General features: G+C 39.9%; 1 protein-coding gene across 4 annotated transcripts in view; it reads right to left on the reverse strand.

The window, feature by feature from the left end:
- The window catches only part of cita (citron rho-interacting serine/threonine kinase a), a 92,523-nt gene that overhangs the window by 43,608 nt on the left and 24,778 nt on the right, over positions 1-24,137 (reverse strand). For all 4 annotated transcript variants that reach the window (XM_017460685.3, XM_053677100.1, XM_053677099.1 and 1 more), the window contains exons 11-13: positions 6,977-7,082; positions 5,055-5,198; positions 3,333-3,452 (exon numbers count right to left, since the gene is read on the reverse strand). In XM_017460685.3, the coding sequence (XP_017316174.1) occupies positions 3,333-3,452; positions 5,055-5,198; positions 6,977-7,082 (370 nt within the window). The remainder of the gene's footprint in view (positions 1-3,332; positions 3,453-5,054; positions 5,199-6,976; positions 7,083-24,137) is intronic.

Below are 24,137 nucleotides of genomic sequence, written 5' to 3' on the forward strand. Positions count from 1 at the left end.
TATAGTATAGTATAACGAAACATAGCAAATTGTTCAATTCCAGTGTATATAGTATATTATAGTACGGTATTTGATTTGAGTTTCTATACTAATAGTACAGTAGAGTCGGTAATAGTATAGTATAGTATAGTATAGTATAGTAGAGTATACCATCGCGTCACACAGAATAGTAATTAACCATAGTATTTGATTAGAATTTGATCAGAGCACTGGTATGGTGTGAGTGTGTGTGTTTGTGTTGGTGTAAGGTGAAAGATTTATGTGCAGAACAGAGTAAAAACTTCGTATTAGAGTGCTGAACACTACCGCTACCCCGACCCTCTTAATCACTAATTGTGACTGTTCCCGTGGAGATGAAGCTCGCCTCTGCATTTGTGTGTATGAGCACGCAGACAGAAATGAGTCATTCTGCTGTTTCCCCTTCTCCCAAACCTCCTCCTCCTCCTCTCCCTTTTCTTTGTTCATCTTTTCCTGCACCAAATAAGTGCAAACGCTCCTTCTTTAGCTAACACATCCACTACTACTCATTCATTTTCTCCATTAAAACATCAGTCACGACTCCATTTACCTTCATTTAATGCAGCTTTGTTTCCTTTGTGAGTACATGATATTAAATTGGAAAGAGACTGAACAGGTTTTTATTTTCATTTTCAGAGGCCATGTTCAGACTTGAGGTGTCCATAACTAAGCAAATCCCAGCTATACTGCAGCACAGTGTGTGTGCGCGTGTGTGTGTGTGTGTGTTGAATGTCGACCAAAAGTTGAAGGTCTCACTGAGTCTGCTGCTGAATCAGCTCTGTTCCACTGATTGTATAATGCACACACACAAACACAGAGAGAGATAGAGAGAGAAACAGACAGAGACAGAGAAATAAATTGAGAGAGAAAGACCCAGAGCCAGAGAGAATGAGCGAGAGAGAGAGACAGACAGATATAAAGACAGAGATAGAGTGAAAGACCAACAGAGTGAGAGAAATTACTTGAGAGAGAGAGAGAATCAAAGACAGAGAGAGAAAGAGAGAGCAAGAGACCAACAGAGTGAGAGAGAGAGAGAGAGTCAAAGACAGAGATAGAAAGAGAGCAAAAGACTAACAGAGCGAGAAAGACAGATTAACTGAGAGAGAGAGAATCAAAGACAGAGACAGAAAGAGAGAGCAAGAGGGAGCGAGAGACCAACAGAGTGAGAAAAGAGAGATTAATTGAGAGAGAGACGGAGAGTCAAAGACAGAGACAGAAAGAGAAAGCAAGAGACCAACAGAGTGAGAGAGAGAGAGAGATTTTGTGCTTTTCTTCTCTTGTTTTTAAACTACCCTTCCTTTCTACTTGCTTTGGCAATATAAATGTCCAATTATTTGTCATGCCAAAAAAGCACATGGAAACTGAAAACTGAAACTGAGAATGAGAGATTAATTGAGAGAGAGAGAGAGAGAGAGAGAGTCAAAGAGAGAGAAAGAGAGAGCAAGATAGAGTGCGACAGAGTGATAGTGAATACATTTGCACTGTCTAAAGGATTTGCTTCTTTGTCCTTCATTGATACTGATCTCTCTCTGTGTGTGTGTGTGTGTGTGTGTGTGTGTGTGTGTGTGTGTGTGTGTGTGTGTGTGTGTGTGTGTGTGCACGCGCACTGAATAGCAATAAAGTGTAAGCATGTATTACCACTGTAATTGAGAAATCATATCATATATCATTTATCACATACAATGGAAATTCTCCTGTTACAATTCTCCTGTTATGCAATTCAGGGTAACACACAGTATATTAACAGTGCCCCATACAAAACAGGTAAATAAATACTGAATATCTATAGCACTGTATATCTGCATTGTATTGTTTTCTTTTTTTTTTGTCTGCTTAAGATTGGCTTTATTAGAAAGAAATGCTCAGGAATGAGACTACCACTGTTAATTGTTGCCACATTAATGTCTTCTAGTAGGCTTGCTGTGATAGGCGGTGTACCTGGTGTAATACACCGTATACATTCGTGCCACATACCGATTACATCACTTGGCCCCCCACTATTGTTTTGCTTTTTTATAGTAATAAAAATCATTTAGTTCGGTTAGAGAACAGACGCTACAATTAAAAACTGAACGTGTCTGCTCAATTCAGCGTGAGCCGAATGAGTCAGAGTCGCAACACAGATCAGATTTAAATTTATCACGCGACGAGAGTGAGGCGAGCTGACTGACAAGACGATGGCGGAAGATTTGGTTTCAAAAGTTCTGTGTTTAATATAAGTGAGTTTGTCACTGTACTGTTCTGTTGTCGCTGTGTTTTACATTAAGAACTATAAAGAAACCCACTATTCAAGCAATCGCTGCCCCCGAATTGCCGCTAATTCGAAAGCGAAAGTGAAATGCGCATAAGCCATTTAATCAATGAAGAAGCTGTTATGTTTAAAAGGTAGCAAAGTTTTAAAAACGTACTTTTGTGTCAGTAATTTGATAAGGTTAATCAAAGCACTTATTCCATGTTATTCCAGGCTGTATAGTGAGTTATAACGTGCAAGGAGGATGTGTGAGGCCGTATAGTGAGGTTGTGTTATAACGTGTAACGAGGACGTGTGAGGCCGTATAGTGAGGTTGTGTTATAACGTGTAACGAGGACGTGTGAGGCCATATAGTGAGGTTGTGTTATAACGTGTAACGAGGACGTGTGAGGCCGTATAGTGAGGTTGTGTTATAACGTGTAACGAGGACGTGTGAGGCCGTATAGTGAGGTTGTGTTATAACGTGTAACGAGGACGTGTGAGGCCGTATAGTGAGGTTGTGTTATAACGTGTAACGAGGACGTGTGAGGCCATATAGTGAGGTTGTGTTATAACGTGTAACGAGGACGTGTGAGGCCGTATAGTGAGGTTGTGTTATAACGTGCAAGGAGGACGTGTGAGGCCATATCGTGAGGTTGTGTTATAACGTGTAACGAGGATGTGTGAGGCCGTATAGTGAGGTTGTGTAATAACGTGTAACGAGGACGTGTGAGGCCATATAGTGAGGTTGTGTTATAACGTGCAAGGAGGACGTGAGGCCGTATAGTGAGGTTGTGCTTTAATGTGCAAGAAGGACGTGTGAGGCCGTATAGTGAGGTTGTGTTATAAAGTGTAATGAGGACGTGTGAGGCCGTATAGTGAGGTTGTGTTATGTGTAATGAGGATGTGTGAGGCCGTATAGTGAGGTTGTGTTATTTGTGCTTTCTAATCGTAAAGCGACCTTGAGTGTGTAGAAAGGCGATATAAAAAAATTTACTTATAGTAATAATAATAATAATAATAATAATAATAATAAGGTGAGGTTGTGTTATGTGTAATGAGGAGGTGTAATGAAGCATTTCACCTGTTCTTTAATCTCCTGCAGCTTGTTGCTCTGCTCTCGAATGTCATGGAGCAGCTGCAGAGCCTTGTCGTCCTCCTGAGACACCTCGACACGAGCCTGCTCCAAGCTGCGCTTCAGACTCTACACACAAACACATACACGCACGTACACAATTACGATGAATACGACAACACTCATACAGTGATACACAGGCTGGAACACAGACAGTAACTCATCCTAAAGCACCTCTGTCATGGACAGATAACCGAGGGCAGCATATCGATCGATCTGCACTACCCACATTTGCAATTCAGTGACTGATAACGCTATAGATCTAGAATGAAAGATCTACAGCTCCCTTACAAAGTTCAGTAACAACTGCAGCTACAGGGAAAAGCTGAACCTTGGACTGACTGATGGTGACCAACTAAAAGAAAACCCTGAATAAATAAGCAGAGAAGCACTGGAAGCCTCCAGACACATGTACTGTATGATACAATTAAGCAATTAACATCCTATCATGCTCTGCAGCATGTATAAAATGCCGAGCAGACCCAGTTGACCTTGATTTTACATCATCAGTAAGAGAAAAATGTCTGTGTGTCATCAGTAAGTGTCACTGGGAATTGTGGTTGAAAGCACAAATTTAATGACAATGACACTTGTGCATCAACGTGATATGTAAGGAAACAAATACAAAGATGAATGCATATTTGAGAGTTCATTCATGCAAAACGCATCAACAAAGATTTTGGGAAAAAAATAATATGGTCAGATGAGTCATCCTTTCTCATATTCTCATAACAAATGGTCACACATGGACCACAAAGGCCTGAATGACTGACCCTTAAAGTTGGGGGGGAGGGGTTCCTAATGGCTCTATTATGCTGTGGGGGAATTTTGCAGACATGGTTTAGCTCCACTTGTCCCTTTAGAGAGAAATGTCAGTGCAAATCTACACAGAGTTCTTCTGACATATCACCTTTCTGCTACGATGAAACATTTCCATCATGATGCAAGTGGTCTTTTTACATGATGGCCCCGCCCACATCCACAGGGCATGAGGGTTCACTGAATGAGTACAAAAGTGATGTAAATCATCTGCTATGGCCTTCAGACTCAACAGACCTCAACACTATTGAACAAGTATGGGAGATTTTGGAGCAACGTGTTAGACAGTCCTCTCCATGACCATCATCAAAATACCAATACAAATCTGTCAGGTCACGATGCATGCCCAACTGTTGCTGTCAGTGCCTACTTTTTGCTTTTTGTTGCTTCTTATGACCGAACGTGTAAACAAGGAATTCATTTCGTCATCAAATGTAATAATCAGACTGCAATCTGGCTAACTAGCCATACATTTACATATAATTTCATGAGCATGAGCTCAAAATCTAATCAGGATATAATCAAGATCCAAGATGGATGAACCAACCAACCAACCAACAAAGTGCAAACAGAGATGTGTAACCAGATGCCCAAGACTCAGTTAACAATAGAACCCCCACCTACTATATTATACAATAATGAACATACTGTAGCGCATGCACACTCTAAAAGAAGAATACACAGAAGTCTATCTATCTGTCTGATAGACTGTAATAGAATTTACTGCAACTGGACCCAGGGTCACAGCTGTATTACCTTCTGAAAATTAAAAACTACATATGAAATAGAATGTGTCAACACAGCAACTACTATACAATTACAGTACATGCAGTTCAATGCAAGAGCACTCACACTGCATTCGGTGATGTAGGTGGCGAGGTCCTGCTCCAGGATGCTCCTCTGCGTCTCAGAGGCCTTGAGCTCCACATCCTTCTGCTGGAGCACCGACTCCAGGTCGGTCATCTTACGCTGGAAGCGTGAAATCTCCTGCTCCATCTGGGCCGCCACAAACACAAGCACCAGATCTAAATGCATTTTACAGCGTCGTTCCAGCCACAAGGACGCATGATACATGCATATGATCAAATCCATGCTTGCCTATGGACTGACACACCAGACTTAATTGCATTCTATTGGACAGATAATGATATGCACACATGTATTAAGCCATATTATACCACAGCGCTGCTGAATTCTCAAATCTGATTGGTCAGAAGATGGTGTTGGCTCATTTTCTATAACAGTGGCTCTGACAGTAGGTCTGGATGCAATTCAAATCACTAGTTTATACTGATGTCTTAATTCTAATACATTTTTGTATCTATACTAACACTTTACATAATCTGAAGCTAATAAAATAAAAACTTTCAAAATGTGTTATTAAAAAAATAAAAACGTAATCTGGGTAAACTGGGTGAAGCTTTCTGGAGAGGTTTATTTAACATTTATGGAAGGAGTCTCCAGTGTCTGTGTTCCGTAATGCTCAGTAAGTTTTCTGCCAGAGGCTGGCGTGGGAATGACAAGAAGCAATAACATGATATAACTGATCTCGTGGATGTTCTGTAATTTTAAATGTAACTATAAATGGTTAAAAAGCACTGATCTGCAGTTAATTAATCTGCACTTGTCAGGTATTTGCTGTGGTATAAGCGGAATAAACACTTTTTATGGAACATGCTGTTATAGGACCAACTTCACGGTGGTAACGATAACTCTGCTTCGCATCGGTCTGCATCACACCGCCTCGTCATTGATTATTTTCCTGTAATAGCATGCCCTGTTGTGTTTTATTCCTTATAAAGAGGGGTGCATAATTGGTGAAATTTTCACAGATTCCACAGAAAGCACTTAATCAGCTAATTTTATTGACCAACCAAAGAAACTAAAATGGTCAAATATTTATGGACACATGACCATCACACCCATATGTGCTTCTTGAACATCCCATTTCAGATTTAGTTCCCCTTTGCTGTTATAATAACCTCCACTCTTTCACCACATTTTGGAGCGTGGCCTTGGGGATTTGTCCTCATTCAGCCGCAAGTGCATTAGTGAGGTCAGGCACTGATGTTTGGATGAGGAGGCCTGGGGTGCAGTCAGCGTTCCAGTTCATCCCAAAGGTGTTCATTGAGGTTGAGCTCAGGGTTCTGTGCAGGCCACTCGAGTTCTTCCACTCCAACCTTGGCAAACCATGTCTTCATGGAGCTCGCTTTGTGCACAGAGGCATTGTCAGGTTTAGGCCTCTAAGTTCCACTTAAAGGAAATTGTAAAGCTACAGCATATAAAGACATCCTATGCTTGTGTGCTTCTAACTTCATGGACTCCCCACATAATAGTATGAGGGTCAGGTGTCCACAAACTTTTGGCCACACAGTGTATCTGTCAGGTGCTAATATAGTTGCACACTCATCAACATGCACAAGCACAAACAAGTACAGTATGAGGAGGCACACAACACACTGCTATTTAAACTGCACTGTGCAAAACAATCAATTAATTAACCGAGTCTATTAATAAAGCGGAACTGCAGAACTTCTAAAATGAAGAAGGTTAGGAATCTCATTACTACTGTACAGGTTTAACCGAACAGTAATTACATAAAAAGAGAAGATTAGCATGCAAAGCGTGTGGGTAAAGTATCCCACCTCATTCTCACTGCATGCACACTCGTACTGTACACACGGCTCCTTCTAAAATAAAATCGACAGCAGCAAAATGACAATTACACAAACGTAACTATGTTCACATCACCCATCACTGACGTGCAAGCCTACCTTGTGACATTTGTCTTGGGTGTCTTGAAGTTCTTTGCTTTTGAGTTGCAGTTTTTTTTCCATGGAGTTGGACTTGGCAGGGGAGTTGAGGCCGGCCGCCACTGATCTAAGAGCACAGAGATAAGAGATGTGCCAAGGAAGGTTAAGAAAATGAGAAATGACATTAACCTCAGATTTAGCACCATGAAATGTATAATAAGAGACAAGTTAAGTCTCTCCAACACTCACATCACCCACTTTCAGCTGTTGATCTCACTCTAAATGCTTTATTCTTCGAACCAAAAAATGGAATCATTTTAGTTGAAATTCATAAATCAGGATACAACAGCAGTCTGAACTCACTCTGTAAACATGTACTGACTTGTTAAACAGTCGGGGATATTACAGAGTGTTCGGATTTAAGCCTGAGATAATCCTGATTACAATGAACAGACAGAGGATTCATTTGATGTACCAGTCAAGTGCTGACTGATTATCTTTGTTTAAACGGCAAACAGATTTAAAGTTTATCTCAATATGTGCGACCTTTATTTACCGTAGATATGATGGTTCAGAGACATCGAGTACAGTAAGATTAAAACCCATCCGTCAAGTGGAAATCTGACTGTGGATAGCCAACTGATCTGAAGAAATCATCCTTAGAGGAAGCTTTGATCACATGCAAGTCCTCACAACCAACCAATTATCATTTCTATTCCATCTCCACGAACCTCAGTCCTTTATAAATCCCCCATTACACATCTGACCTTCATCACACAAAACAAAACAAAAAAAAAGGATGTATATTTGGTCAACTTCAGAATTTCTGGCACCCTACTGCACAATGTGCAGAAACGATTGATGAGAAAATGTGAATTTCTGTGTGTATGTTTATTTTACTCAAAGACCTGGAAAAACTTTGCTGAAACAATTTGAGAAAACATGCTAAATAAACCATCATTTTAACACAAAAGAGACAAATGGATGTTGTGCACTAGTCACAAATGAAATGAAAGTTATTTAAAAAAAACACTTAAAAGAAAACCATGGTTTTAAAGTCTTAATACTTTAATGTCTTTTGTTGTGTTTGATTATTTTTTGCTCATGTTTATAAAGGGTGCTGATAATTCTGTAATAATTCTAAGAGAGAGAAGGATGGTATTTACTATGAAGTAAATCAAACTATATTGAGTAAAATTCTATGATACAGACAGTAAGAAACTTATGAGTAGTTACGATCATGTTATTTAATGTGTTTTCTATGAGTGACGATGTGCAAAAGACAAAATATAATAAAAGAAACCTGATTATTATTGGAAGTCAATTCCTTACGTCCCCAGAGAAGCATTAATTAACACAGGCATAATTACCAAACCTGTTCCTCTACAGGAGCCTTAAATAACCGAAACGCTGAGTCAGAGTCTGCCTGGAGGTGTTCGGCACTTACGCATTTAAAGTGTAGATTTTACAGAGCGGATATGTAAAGGTTTAAGATTATAAGTTGAATATGAATGGATTTAAACCCTTTTCCAATTAGAGCAGATTTGAACAGCATGATGATGAGCAGACTGTTTTGCAGGAAGTTCTGCTTCCTGTCTGCTCAGTGTAAAAAGGCTGAGTGCTGCAGGCCGTTAAAGCGCATCCTGGGTGCTCAGCAGAACAGAGACGCAGCCTGTGTTTAAAGCGGGCATAAAAGTGCATCTGCACCATTTTCTGATAGGAATGAGTGATAATGCTGGCTTAACCATGTCTAGGGGGACACAATAGTAGCTGAAATAACAGTCATGATTTTTAGGGGCCCAAACACCACCACCATCATCATCATCATCATCATGATGGTCATGATGATTACTATATATGGCAGCCCATAGAACGTTTCAAACTAATAGTGGACAGTCTCAGCTACCTACACAGTAATTTTAGTGTACACCCCCTCAAGTGCTTTAGCGCCACCAACAGGACAAAGCTGGACATACCTTTGCAATAATAACTCCAAACACAACTTCATAGACATGCAAACTACTTCACCTTCTGATTCTGAGTCATGCCAAGTCCAATGGATACCACGATGTTAATTTCCACCATATTGGATTTTCCACCATTTAGAATTTCTTCAAAAACATTTTCACAACTTTTGTCCAATTTGGATATGAAATTTGAACCACTGCATTGACAGACTATGCTGAACAAAACGTATTTCCTGTCCACAACGTGCAAATAAATTTGACTGCTAAACAGGAATTGGGAAAAAATGCTGATGGTCCCAATGGCTTTTGGTCTTTCTCCATCATTAAGGGGTGGGGAAGTGCTTGGCCCCCTAATCACTGCCTGCAGCTATATTTTTTCTTAACGTTGAAGGTATGCAACAATTACTTACCTCAAGTATCTATGTTATTTGACTTATTATTTATATTTATGTTATTTATTATTAATGATTAATTATTTACAACTTTATCTTTTCAAATTCAACAGGAAACACATCGAAACTTTCACATTGTAAATATGCAAATATTTTCATCTCCTATACCGTTGTGCAATAGCTGCTCTTGCACGATACGTGCGGCAGCCATCCATTTTTACTCGTAGTTAAAAGCATGTACAAACAAGGCTTATTTACAGTACACTGCTTCAAAACCTACAACCCCCTGAATACAAATAAGCATTGTGTAAAATAACTGTTCAAATTATAGACTCAAAATGAATTGCTCACACAGTCATACATCACAGCATGCGAACAAACCAACAAACATATAAACTTTAGAAAAGTTCACCAATTATGTTTCAGTAATTAAAAAGGGGGGAGGGGGAACGGTGGAAACAACTGCAATACAATAATGGATACAGCAATTTTGGTTCTCTGGTAATATTATATTAATCAGCCCATCACTGATGATATTTGTTCTGCTAGCTCGATGCACTAATTTAATCTAACCAAAATTAGCATGCATTTTTCTTTTTTTCCCTTGTAATTAATTGCTAGGCAAGTTCTGAGGCAAGTTGCAGGCAGAGAGCATGATATTTACTAGCAGTGCTGCAAAATGTTTACTCACATATCATTCCTATAAACCCAGTGCTTAGATCTAACAAAGCTAAATCTTCCATGACAATATCGACAGATGGACAGAAATATCGGCACTGGCTCAGGCTGCTTCATTTCTGCAGCTGTCGGATACGTGTCAGAACCAATTCAGGCTGTTGTGGATGTTGAGCAAATTGTGCCCACAAGCATCATGTTATCACCTAAACCACGCAATTTGGCACCTACGAGATACGAAGGGCACAGACAGAGTCAATTCCTTTTAAAAAAAAAAAAAAAAAAAAAAAAAAAAAAAAAACACAACATGGATCCATGCTGAGAAGCATTATATCACTCTCAAAGCCTATTACATAAAACATACACACACTCACACACCCAAACACAAATGCAATGTTGGTTACCAGGTCCTGATGTACATAGCTTTGAGAGAAGCGCATGAGGTAGATGAATCCAGTTCAGGCTTGTTTGGTCATGTGTGTGTCTTGAACAGCTGCCGGGTCTGATGGGCAGGTGCATCTGATCACCCTGTTTGCCCCCATCATGCCCATGTTACCTCCTGGCTCATCTTATTAGTCACGCTGTCATAGCTAGACCTGCCAGAGTCCCTGCTTACACTCTGATCACAATGTACACCGCTTTAAGCCACTGTATGATCAGAGCATACGTAATAATCTGTTCTTCCTCTATGTCAAGCTGTATATGATCTCCTGCTGCCTGATATGAACCCAGTACCAGATACCGGCACACGTCGACTGTTTTGCTGGTTAATCTCGTCTTCTGGATCTGCCTTATTCATCCTGATGTTCCTCTCGTGCACAGTCATTCCTGCTTTTTCATCTGGAGCGTTCTGCCCTTGTGATTTACCTCCTGCATTCGTAGATAATCTCACCTGGGTACCCTTGCCAAGTGGGTAGCAATAAAGTCATATACTTATTTGTTTGTAACTTCACTAAGAGGACTAGCACATGGGGCCCAACAATGAAAACTTGGCAGACCTGGGCTTGAACTCACAACCTGCTGATTAGTATGCCAAAACCTCAACACTGAACCACCACTACACCCAAATAAGATACAGCCAGGGCAGATACCAGTGTGGATATTGATAATCCTAAAACAGTGACAAAACAAGTAGTTCATGCATGCCATTAGATCCAGAATTCAATCAAAAGTGATGGATGAAATCAAATGAACGGAAGTATAGATCTGACACTGGTTAGGTGTGGAAAATTTAATATTTCAGCTATCTAGCTAATCAAAGTCTCAACAAACCCACCCACAAGCCACAGAGCAACTGCTATCTTTTGTACACATTTCTGGCCACAAGCTTCAGTACAATCCGAACTGATTTCCCTGTAGGTATTTAGAAGGAAAAAGTTTTGAACATGAGTTTTTCCTGCACAAGACAGTCAATTAATTAAAAAAAAAAACTATCATCTATCGGACCTGATAGCGCGCCACAGGATGCCAATTTAAATTCTTGTCACCTGTGTTTCAAAGAAAAAGTTACTGCGTTGGTTCTTGGCTATACACCTATGTGCTTTCTTTATTCATTTGGATCAATCCCTAAATTTATGATTTTCAGACAGATTACAGGTTCCAAGCACCACTTTTAATAGTGAATATTACACTTCAAAAACAACCACTTCATTTGACTGTTATCCTTCATCGAACACAACTAGCCATCCTGTTATCTGCCTGTGACAAAAACACAGCTAAACAACAAATATGATGCCTTGAATAAAAATAAATATACAAGAAATGACAGTAAAGTGTTGCCTAAAACACTGGACCAGCCATTTCCTCTAATATCTGCCAGCCTTGATGTGTGGAAGCGTCTAATGACATGAACAAGAGCTAAAAATACAGTCTGAAATATCAGAATTCATCTGCTGCATGACAATGACAGCAATTACCAATAGAGCAGGTCTGAGGATTAACATGAGCGTGTGAGGAAAGGGAAAAAACCAACACAATGAGCCATAAAAAAAAGAAGGGGAAAAAACAAGCTCCTGACACTTAGATGCAAATGAGGAGGACAAGGATTAGAAAAGTCTGAGAGATAAATGAGAGGGGGAAAAAAAGAACCATGAAACCATGAGACGGGAAAATGAGCTAAAAAAAAATATATAACGAAAGTGTCATAGAGATGAACATTTTGCAGTGAAATATCTAAGCAAACAAACCAAGCACAGCGGCTCATAAGTATTCATGGTTTGACCACATGACTGACAGCTACCCAGCAGAGAGCACCACCCTCGGGCAAAGGACATAATATAGCAATCACTGTGCCGAGTCAGAGATATAAGCACAGAGAGAGAAAGAGAGAGAGAAAGAGAGAGAGAGAGAGAGAGAGAGAGAGAGAGAGAGAGAGAGAGAGAGACCTTATTCATATCAGGTTACAGTTTTGAGCCTCTTATTGCATCTTGATTTTCGATTTCCTTAGTCTATTTATTACTATTTTTCGAATATAACCAGTTGCTGCAAATTAAAATTGATATATATTTTGCATCCATCATGTCACAACATATTAGACTGTCAGAATGAATGCTGCATGTAAAATGTTCATAATATTATGCATACGAAGGCCAAATCTAAACCTATGAAAGTCTAAAGTGAGCGTATTAAACTCCCTAAACTCATTTTTGACTAAATGATCTCTCCATGTGTGTGTGTGTATGTGTGTGTGTGTGTGTGTGTGTGTGTGTGTGTATATATCTCGCTATCTCTCTCTCTCTAATTAAATGTTTTATTTATGCAATAATTTTGTGTATTCAGGTATCAGCTTTTTTTTATTATTATTATTAAACATGAAAAAATATATAAAGTATGTGCTCTAAACGTGGTTTCAGGCTACATTTAATTCGTTCCTTTCCAACCGGAATGATCCAAGTCACACTTTTCTATCAATGAATTTCAAATAGTTCTACAATGCCATTATGTTATACCCTATGTAGTGTGTATTTAATATTACGGTTAATAGAAAGTTTGGGATTCAGCCTAACTGTGAATTACTACTGGGCCAAGAACAGTTAAAGATGGAGAATGGTTCATGGTTTAATCTAAAATCTAACAAAATATCAGCAACAGGAATACATTATTGTAGGTAAATAAAGGAAACTAATTTTTTTTTATGATAAAAGTGACTGTAGCAGATACATCGCCCAACTGCAGAGGCATCATTTTCAAAAAAACAAAAACAAAAAAAAAAACATAGAACACTCAACACACATGTGCTTAGAGAAACAGAGATAAAAGGAGGCATAAAAAAAAACCCCAGACAGTAGCAGCAAGTTTTGCTGGCTTTGTCATTACAGCCATTATCTCGAGGGTTTTCAAAATGTGTCAGAAATGGAGTTAGGTAGAGTTTCAGTGCAACAGACGGCAGCAGCAAGGCTCGCCGAACACGAATACACAAAGGCAGAGATATTTTTGAGGCCAGTAAAAGAGATCCATTATGTTTTGCTCTATACCTGTGTAAGATCATGTCTCTGGGAAGACTGGCACTGTAAGACTCTTAGAGTAGCTTAAAATCATTCACATTGGCAATTAGTGCCTAATGCTGTGAGAGATAGACTGACAGAGGGAGAGAAAGTTCCAATCTGGACTGCGTACTTTTGTCAGATAGCAGCAGTTAAACACACTTTAAAAACACTCCAGTTAGTGAGAACAGCTGCTAGTGTCTTTCATCCGGTGCTATCTGTGAATCAAAGAAAATGGGAATAGACATGGTAAAGCTCTGTTCAGTCTGATGTTGCCTATATATGGTGCAATCGACGGCTTACTTGAGTAAAGTTGGAGTCGTTGGAGAAATGTTTCAGTTTGCATCTCCTTATAAAATAGTTGTGGTCAGAGCAGGACTGTAAGATTCTTGGTGACAACCTTGGTGCTGTTAACAATTTGGCCATGATACAGCATCCTGGACTGGGGTTATACCTGATGTTCACATACTCTCCTGTGTAACTTTTGTAAGAAGATTAAAAAGGATCTGTCCATTAAAGTGCAGGAGCTCAAACGCCTCCCACTGCCTGAAATGGAATACCTTCTTTGACCGTTTCCTCTCATAAAGATAGTAGGAGTTGAGGCTATGATACAGCGACACCAATGTAAACATTATATCACACCATTCGACCACAAATCTCTCACAATAACCTATCCCCCCCCCTCACAGAGTCATTTTTTGACATGCAAAAGCACAGGGTACGCAGGGCAGCCATCTTGCAAATGCACAATTAAATAAAATATAATCCAAGCCATAGTTGAAACAAAAAAATGGAAAGATCAAACAAACGTACTATTAAATTATATAACATCCTGTGTATACAATAATATTTGTTTGTTGGATAAATATTCTGCTTGTATTGTGCTGTCGGTTAATCATGCAAATTCCTTTTACACAGAATGGAAGAAGAAAAAAAAAAAACATCTTATGTGCAGAGGGTCTGCAGGCTGAAACACCTTGTTGATGAGAGAGATCACAGTAGAATGACTAGACTGGTTTGAGCTGACAAGAAGCTTATAGTAACTCAAAAGAATATATATATATATATATATATATATATATATATATATATATATATATATATATATATATATATAAATATATCACCCTTTACAACCGTGGTGAACAGAAAAGCATCTCCGAATGCACAACACATCAAACCTTGAGCTGGATGGGCTACAACAGCAGAAGACAAGGTTCTACTCCCGTCAGCCAAGAAAAAGAATCTGAGGCCATCAAAGGCACAGACTCAACCAAACTGGACCAGGTGGGGTTTTTTTTTTTCAGTTTGAGCTGGATTTGATCTGTCCAGTTTGGGTGAGCCTGTGCCTATGATAGCCTCAGATTCCAGTTCTTGAATGACAGGAGTGGATCCCAATGTGGTCTTCTGCTGTTGTAGCCCATCCATCTCAATGTCAATATTTTGTGCATGATGAGATGCTTTTCTGCTCATCACAGCTGCAAAGAGTGCTTATATGATTTGCTAGGTCCTTCCTGGCAGCCTGAACCAATCTGGCCGTTTTCTTCTGACCTTTCTTATCAACAAGGCGTATCCACCAACAGAACTGTCGCTCGCTCAATGTTTTTTGTTTCTCGCAACATTCTGTGTAAACTCTATACTGCGTGTGAAAATCCCAGGAGATCAGCAGTTTCTGAAATACTCAAACCAGCTCATCTGGTACCAACTGTCATGCCACGGTTAAAATCCCATAGCTCACACTTGTTCCCCCATTCAGATGTTTCATGTGAACATAAACTCAGCTCTTGACTTGCATCTGTATGATTTTTTGCTTTGTGCTGCTGGCATATGATTGGCTGATTGGATAACTGCATAAACATTCTTATTTAAGTGGACGGTGGGTGTAATGTCATCTTAAGCAATATTTATCTAATGTGACTACCCACCTAGGCACGTCCAGAACAGAAGGCCATCTAAATAGAGGAAGGATATGGAAGATGTTCAGTTTCAGCTGAAACATTTCAATGGTGTAATTGTCATAGTCATGTCCCTGCCAGGCTGCTATTGCACAGCAGGGGCTACATGACCGCCAATGTCCCCATTTCAACAGTGATGCCAACTGGTGCTGCCCTTTGGGGACATGGCGGCACAATCTATCAAGTCAGTCTTTGTGTTATTGGCACTGGCAGCGCTTAAAGACGTGTGAAAGCCTGTTTCAGTGTGGGTGGCTGAAAATAAGCACACGGTCTCAGGGTGTATCAGATTTTTTTTTGTGGCGCTGCATCATTGGCTCCGTTACAATTACAGAAGTCATTTCTGACGTTTTTTGCAGTTCTGCCTTTCATAAACAACTCCCTTCCTATCTCACCTACAGAGAGTGGGCAAAATAGCCCATAATTAATTTGATTATCAACCCTCTGTGTTCGGTCTCAGAGCATAATTACAGGCTACACATTTCAACTGGAAGCAGGAAATAATAATATTAACAACAACAACAACAACAACAACAACATATTATGTATAAGTGCCTTTCATGGTTCTCAAGGACACTGTACAAATATATCACAGCAAATATATAGCATCTAATAGTAACAACAATAATAGTATTAAAACTAATATAATTATGAAACAGGGTTCAGAGTAAGTGAGACGTTCCATTAGAGTGTGTGTATGTTGGGGGGTGGGGGGGGGATTGCAAATGAGAAAACGCTGAGAAGTAAAGGAGTCTGGGGTGAGATGAAATGAATGTGGCTATTTCTGATCTCAGGTTTCCTATAAATATAGCCTGACACAAGAAACGCCACACACAGTGGCATGTCAGGGTTCAGCTGTGTAGACCTTGCAAGCCGAGTACAGAAATCAATGCAATCTATATCTGTTTATATTGATGTATGTAGAATACTTCCCTACATTAACAATAAATGAGATAAGACTGGATGGCAGTCAGCAAATCTGCTACACTATAATAAACGTGTCTCTGATAATCGCTTCACATTTAACTTAACGATCAGAAATTGTGCAGAGCCACAATTACATGTCTACTAATCTAAACTATTGCCTATTTATATCGGCACTAAATATCTATCTGTCTACGGTCGACATCACCAATAGTATCATTTCGACAATGTATTATTGCAACAATTATATCATACAGAGTAGGAATGGGTGATATGGACTTACAACTATATCACGATATTTTCTGGTATTTATTGCGATAACTATATCAGTGATGAAATAAATATAGTACCATGCACCACTGTTTTTGGCTACAAGTGATAGCTGTGATCTTGAGAGCCTCAGAAACACAAACATTGATCTAAAAATAAAACTGATTTTCTGTAACCAAACCAGTTCCAGATTGTAGAGGTAGCTCCTCATTTAGCGATAAACTCCTCCTTCGCTTCACATCCACCTTCCACCGTACTTGTTTTCGATCTGCACGTGAGCCGCGAATGGGTCGCAGACAAATACATCATCAACTAGGCTTTATCGTTATTATCGAGGGAAGAGTAATTCTTATTGTGAGGAGAATTTCTACCGGTTTATCACAAATAAGATAAGATATCACCCATCCCTACCACAGAGCTCATAAGCAGCTACAGATATTTACATTCACATATTCTACCCAGACTTCTCAGATGTTTTTCTCCTGAACTATTGTCGGACTACATTTTCAGGAACGTTTTCTTATTAGAAGAATGTAATGTTTGTCCCAGCCACTTCCTTGTTTGATTGACATGGACAGACTCAGTCCATACAGGAGTTTATTTGTGATTGTTGTGTCCAAAAATGCTCGATTTTGCAGTGGCTTTTTCAAAATTTGCGGCGTTTTTTGTGGCCTGTTTTGATTTGGGGAAATTGCAATTGAAATAAATTGTTTTGCACGGTCTTTCACAGTGATGTTTGTTGGGAAATGAGACCTTTTAGCTGTACTCATGTTCGGTGCACATGAATCGAAGGGGGCTTTGGCTGAATGCACGTTGTGATGAGGTCACATGGTGTGTTATGATGATGCCACATAACACGCCTTGGTCCAGATCTACGGAAAATATGCAGTAATTTTGAAAAGTTGCAAGCAAAAAATATTGCAGAGTTTCCTTGATTTTGCGTTCATTTCTGCGATCGCAAAATTCTGAACTGACTGACCTATTCATCAATTTAAAATCCCATTTTGAGCCCCAGCATACAAATGCCTCTCAGATATTAACTGTCACGCATTAATTTCTTTGACCTACTTTCAACCTGGACATAAGCACTTTTCCCATCACAGCCACTGGTACCAAGACCAATCTTTGATATACAATTTTAAAGAATGTCTTTTTAATGGTTAAAAGTTACAGTACACTGTAATAGGGTACCTTGCCATGGTTAAAGTGGGAAAAAGTCAGTATCAGATCAGTATTGACCAATACTCAGCTCTGAGAGCCCTGACGTCAGCAACATATAAAAAACTAACAGTTATAAATGGGATCAGTGCATCACTACTAGTCACAATTCATTCAAACAAAAGATGCTTGAATACGATTCACTTAAATTACTCAACTAATTAAAAGAACACTTGATTATTGTACACTATAGGGGGCACGGTGGCTTAGTGTTTAACACGTCTACCTCACACCTCCAGGGTTGGTGATATGACTCCCGCCTCCGCCCTATGTGTGTGGAGTTTGCATGTTCTCCCCGTGGTTTGGGGTATACTCCGGTTTCCTCCCCCAATCCAAAGGCATGCATTTACAATTGCCCCCTTAAAATTAAAATCTGGTTGTGCCATCTTTAGCAGCAATAATGGCAACCAAATGCTTCCAATAACTGGAGATCAGTCTTTCACAGCACTGTAGTGGAATTTTGTCCCACTCTTCTTTGCAGAACTGCTTTAGTTCAACAACAGGGTTGGAGGGTTTTCGAGCATGAACTGCCTGTTTTAGGTCCTGCCACAGCATCTCAATTGGTTCAACACAGGACTTTGTCTAGGCCACTCCAAAACTTTCATTTTGCTTTTTTTTTTTTTTAATCATTCAGAGGTGGACTTACTCCTATGCTTTGGATCATTATCTCAGTTGTGCTTGAGTTTCAACTTACGGACTAAAGAACATTCTCCTTTAGGATTTTCTGGTAGAGAGCAGAATTCATGTTTCCCTCAATTATTGCAAGTTGCCCAGGCCCTGAAGCCGCAAGGCATCCCCACACCATCACACTTCCACCACCATGCTTGACTGTAGTTATGATGTTCTTTTTGTGGAATTTGGTGTTTGGTTTACACCAGATGTAACGGGACCCGTCTTCCACCAGTTCCACTACTGACTCATCAATCTACAGAACATTCTCTCAAAAGGTTTGAGGATCATCAAGGTGTGCTTTGGTAAAATTCAGACAAGCCTTAGTGTTCTGGGTTAGCAGCAGTTTTCACCTCGCCACTCTTCCATGGATGCCATTTTAGCGCAGTGTCTTTCTGATAGTGGAGTCATGAACACTGACCTTTATTGATGCAAGAGAGGCCTGTAGGTCCTTTGATGTTGTCCTTGGCTCTTTTGTGACTTCCTGGATGAGTCGTCACTGTGCTCTTTGAGGAATTTTGGAAGGTCTGCCACTTCTGAGAAGGTTCACTACTGTGCAGAGTTTTTTTTTTTATTTCCATTTGCAGACAATGGCTCTCACTGTGGTTCTTTGGAGTCTGAAAACCTTTGAACAAGCTTTATAACCCTTCCCAGACTGAAGCATTTCACCAGTGTGTTACGCTGCACTGTCAGTTGGCTGGTTGCCTTAATGGGTCTTGGAGGAAAGAAGTGATAGCCCTTACCCTCCCTGGTTGGTGGCTTTCATATGATAGGGGAGAGCTGGCTGAGGGTAGCAATGAGAACAAAAATTTCTGGTTTAGCATGACTACCCAGTGAATAGATGAATGAATGAGAATCTGCTGAATGAATGGCTATACAGGAGGCAAAGCCTGCATCTTTAACATTCTCCAGCTATGAATCACAGTTTCAGAAATACTTCCTGCTGACTCCACGCATTATCATTCCTTGGCTCTGTATCAGGCAAAAGGGCCTCCCACACACACACTCCAGCGGACATCCTCCTCTCTAAACATGATGCACGCTGCAGACACACCCCCACACCATAAGACTTTTTTTAATCTATCCATTTACTTGAGATTATCATACCTATTACTAAATAAGTACACCATTAGAATAATCTAATGCACAAAATCACACAAGCACTTCAGCGCTCTGAAGTCTGCAATAACAAGTAAAGCAGGTTCAATAAAATGTCTTATTTTGTTTAAGCGGCAGATTCCAACCGACCCCAAAGAGAACTCACAGCTACCATTTTTAATTAATTTCTCAGTCCCAAGCCTGATATCCTCACTTTCCTAGCCCTTATACATCTCAGCTGTAATCATGGGTCTTCATAAAAATTACATCTCAAAGTTTATGGAGGTAATATCTGATAAGATTAATGGAATCCCATGGCTTTAAAAAAAAAAAAAATTAAATGCTTGGTCTTACATTTGCACCTTTAGTTCTGCACTGGATGTATGACACTAATGTACATAACAAAAAAGCTCCACACGTTTTTAAATAAACAATTTTGTAAAACCCTTTTATATAAATCTAAGTTCAATTTGAAACTACATACATCATAGACCATACTATCCTTTGGCTTTCCAGTAAGCTTCTGCATTCAAACTTCAGAAGGCGGTGTCTAAGTGGCAGAGCAACCTACGCTGGACACTACAAAGGTTGACTGCTAGAAACGGGGGGATGCATTTAACATTTGGGGAGGTTAAATACAAAATCATAATGATGACACTGATGATCTTTTTTGAACACCATTATAGCGCAATTAATGTGCAAAAAAATTTTATTTAACATGTATCAGCCATAACATTAAAACCACCTGCCTAATATGGTGCATGTCCCCCTTGTGCCACCGAAACAGCCCTGACCCGTCGAGTCATGGACTCGATCTGACAAGATCTGAAGGTGTGCTGTGGTATCTGGCACCAAGACGTTAGCAGCAGATCCTTTAAGTCCTGTAAGTTGTGAGGTTGGGCCTCCATGGATCAGACTTGTTTGTCTAGTACTTCCCACAGATGCTCGATCTGATTGAGATCTGGGGAATTTGGAGGTCAAGACAACACCTTGAACTCTTTGTCATGTTCCTCAAACCATTCCTGAACTATTTTTGTAGTGTGGCAGAGCACATTATCCTGCCATTATGGAATACCGTTGCCATATAGGGGTGTACTTGGTCTGCAATGATAGTTAGGTAGGTGTTACGTGTTGAAGTAACATCCACGAGAATGTCAGGATCCAAGGTTTCCCTGCAGAACATTGCCCAGAGCATCACACTGCCTCGGCCCGCTTTCCTTCTTCCCCAAGTGCATCCTGGTGCCATCTCTTCCTCAGGTAAGTGATGCACATATACACGGCCGTCCACATGATTCAGATCTTTACTCTTGCCCATTTGCCGTGCTTCCATCACATCAACTTCGAGACCCGACTGTTAACTTGCTGCCTAATATATCCCACCCCTTGACAGGTGTCATTGTATCGAAATAATCAAATATTATTCAGTTCACCTGTCAGTTAATGTCGGTGTACAAAATCAATTGTGCCATATGTGTACTGTTTTGGAATATATTTCGAGGGTTCAAACACAAGCTCCCCACTACTCCTGTGTTGTCAAGATGCAGTACTGTAAGGGAGTGGGCCTTAGGCTTGATTAATTCAGAATGAATCACAGTCCAAAGATTTTCCAAAATGACACTCTCATAATGACTGATTGTAACATTACAAGTAAATCACACTTTGTCCTAAACCACACCAGGATGTCAGTGTGACATTACTGAAAAAGCAGAGGTTGTTTGAGGCACATATTTACAGACAAGATTTCAGGTGAGACAGACGTCCATTAGCTGTTAGCTACATTAGGGTTGTAGCTCTGGTTCAAAACAAAAGAACTGTCAAGCACCAATATGTACGTAGAAAACCGTGTATAGATTATACAACAGCTCGAAACACAGTAACATTTTATGGTACTGCATTCAGGTCACTTCCCGCCCCCAAAGGAAAAACTTGCTAGACAAATACTGGGCAGCCTTGGTCTCAGTGGTTTAACACGGCTCACACTTGTTATAAGATTGGCTGTTAACAAGAGCCAAACATTCCTCGGCAAGATACAAGTGAATGAGTCACAGTCTCTTCTATTTTAAGCTTGGCTCAGAGAACACACCAGTGTTCAATTTGTTTACCCTACCATTGTGTGGATTTTAACAAAGATTAGAGCTCAAACTGCAAACTTAGACACTGTTTTCGAACTCAGCCTAGTCTGCATCGATGGCAGTTATGCCAAAATAGCACAAAATAACACACTAGTTGGTCATTAAAAAGTGTCACTAAAATGGCTGTTATACTGTGAACCCTACAGCAGGGACCAACTTTGCTCGTATGCCAATTAGAGACCGCAGCAAGCACATAGGAAATCAACCGTTACCAAGGAGTAAAGAGCCTTCTGCAGAAAGGAATAGAGCAACATTGCGATTATGAATGATTTCATTTACATCAACAGCATTTGGCAGACTACCCTTTATCCAAAGCAACTTAAAGACGCTTCTTTCACAAACAATGCTGCAGTCTTGCATTAATTAAACATCCTGTTTTGGGATTTTATGATTAGCAATTAACACCAACCGAGCTCACGCTTCCTGAGGCCGTTTGCGTTCTCTTGTCGCATTATTTATGCAGGATGATATGAGCGCAAAAATCAGAGTATTAAAATTCACTTCGTTCTAGCTGGAAGTCTATTTTTACTCTGACTCTGGAGAGGAGGGAAAGAAAGGTAAAAGGTGGAGAGTAAAAGATACAGAAATAGAGAGAGAACGCATGTAAAATTCATCCCACCATCACTTTGAAAGATTTGAAGGTGAAGATAAAACTGAATGTGCCACAGCTTCTTATGTTGAAGCTTCAATATGCAGCTGCAGCACTTTATTTAGCTTCAGGGTCCACAGACACAAACTAATCACGTCCGCGCTTCACGTTCGGCTTCTAATCACCGTGGAAAAAAATGGGCTGCCGGATAAATCAAAAGCTTTCGGTCATATTGATTCCGCCTGATACGTGAGGAGACTCGTGCAAACACCGCGACACTTCTGCCACAAGTTCCTGAGCGGTGCCTGAACTGTCCAAGCATCGTCTCCTACTGTCAGGATTTCCCAACAACATCACGGTTATAATTGCTTCTGCCAGTTAGCACACTCCATCAAGGATGTTCAAATGTTCTGGTCTGAGAGGAAGCACATGATTGGTAGCGGTCATGCAGTACAAAATACTTATTTGTGCTTTTTAACTAGAGAGTGCGATTCTCATTTACTTTCGGAACAAGAAACATTTTCCCATGGCATGTAGCTATATTTAGACTTAATGAGCTTCATGGTGGTGTAATGCACCTCAATAATACTGTGCAAATTCTTCTGACCACCTGGTCGAATTATTTTTTTACCAGGCATATTTATCTGTAAACACTTTTCAGAATCATGAACGTGGAGGAATGTGGAAGGCTTGACAAAAACAAAACCAAGATCAAAATAAGGCTTGGTACACAACGGTCATATAACTGTCCTGCTTACCTCACTGTTAAACATGAAGACTGAAAATGCAGATGCTAACCAGAGTGGAATATCATCGCTTGAGGACGTAATACCACATCTCGGTCAAAACGCCTATAAAAATAAATAGATAACTAAATAAATAAAAGACAAAAATTACTTTTTCTTGAGTGCATAAACACGATATGATTGGGAATCATTCCCTGCAGGGCCCATGTTTTCCGACAGACATTTAAATCGTTCCTCCAACTTGACAGCCGTTGCAAGAGTTGGAATCTATAGGCGATTTCCAAAACTATTGTCAATTTTCCCAAACCTACTAGCTTGCTATATGTTAATATATTATACTAGCTAACACTTTTTATAACCTAGTCACTGGGCAGCACACCTCTGTTCCCTCTAAGCTGCTTGCATGCATGGTCGCACATGACTGATGATGCTCCCATGCAGGAAAAAACAAGATCAGTGCACAACACGGACACAAAAATGTGCATAAATAAAGTTACTCAATTGTAGTAACTGACTAATGATTGCAGTGCAGTTCAGGCCAGACACAGGTACACTAAACTCTCATAACATCACTGTGTTTTGTTTATTTATTATGGAGCCCAAACAAGAATGCCCATCAAAACACTTCCTCGCCAGATCAGTCCCAATGACAAACATCGCTAGCTAGCTACATTACTTGTAAGCTCATCAAGCCATGTTAACTGTTCAACTCGTCGGACAATCACCTATCAAATCTTGTAAGCATAGCTGTCCTCCCAGGCTAGCTAGCTAACTCTAACCAGGCAGGGGCAAAGCAGCTGCAATCTGTACGACTCGTGGCTTATTTCTGCTCAAACAGCAGAAGGGTTTGGCCAATAGAAATAGCCTTTGCTCAGGGAAAAAAAAATTAGAGGGAGGATCGCAGCACGATGGAGCTTTTACCTGCTCAGTGGGCTAGCTAAAGAATTTAACCTTTGACCACCCTTGTACTGTAACTAATGTACTTATGTGGAATTGGTTTATTTTCCTCATAATGAGGACGTATGGATGGAGGTAAAAAAAACAAAAAAAAAACGCTACAAATCAGTG

Source organism: Ictalurus punctatus, chromosome 28, assembly GCF_001660625.3.
Source record: "Ictalurus punctatus breed USDA103 chromosome 28, Coco_2.0, whole genome shotgun sequence".
Taxonomy (NCBI): domain Eukaryota; kingdom Metazoa; phylum Chordata; class Actinopteri; order Siluriformes; family Ictaluridae; genus Ictalurus; species Ictalurus punctatus.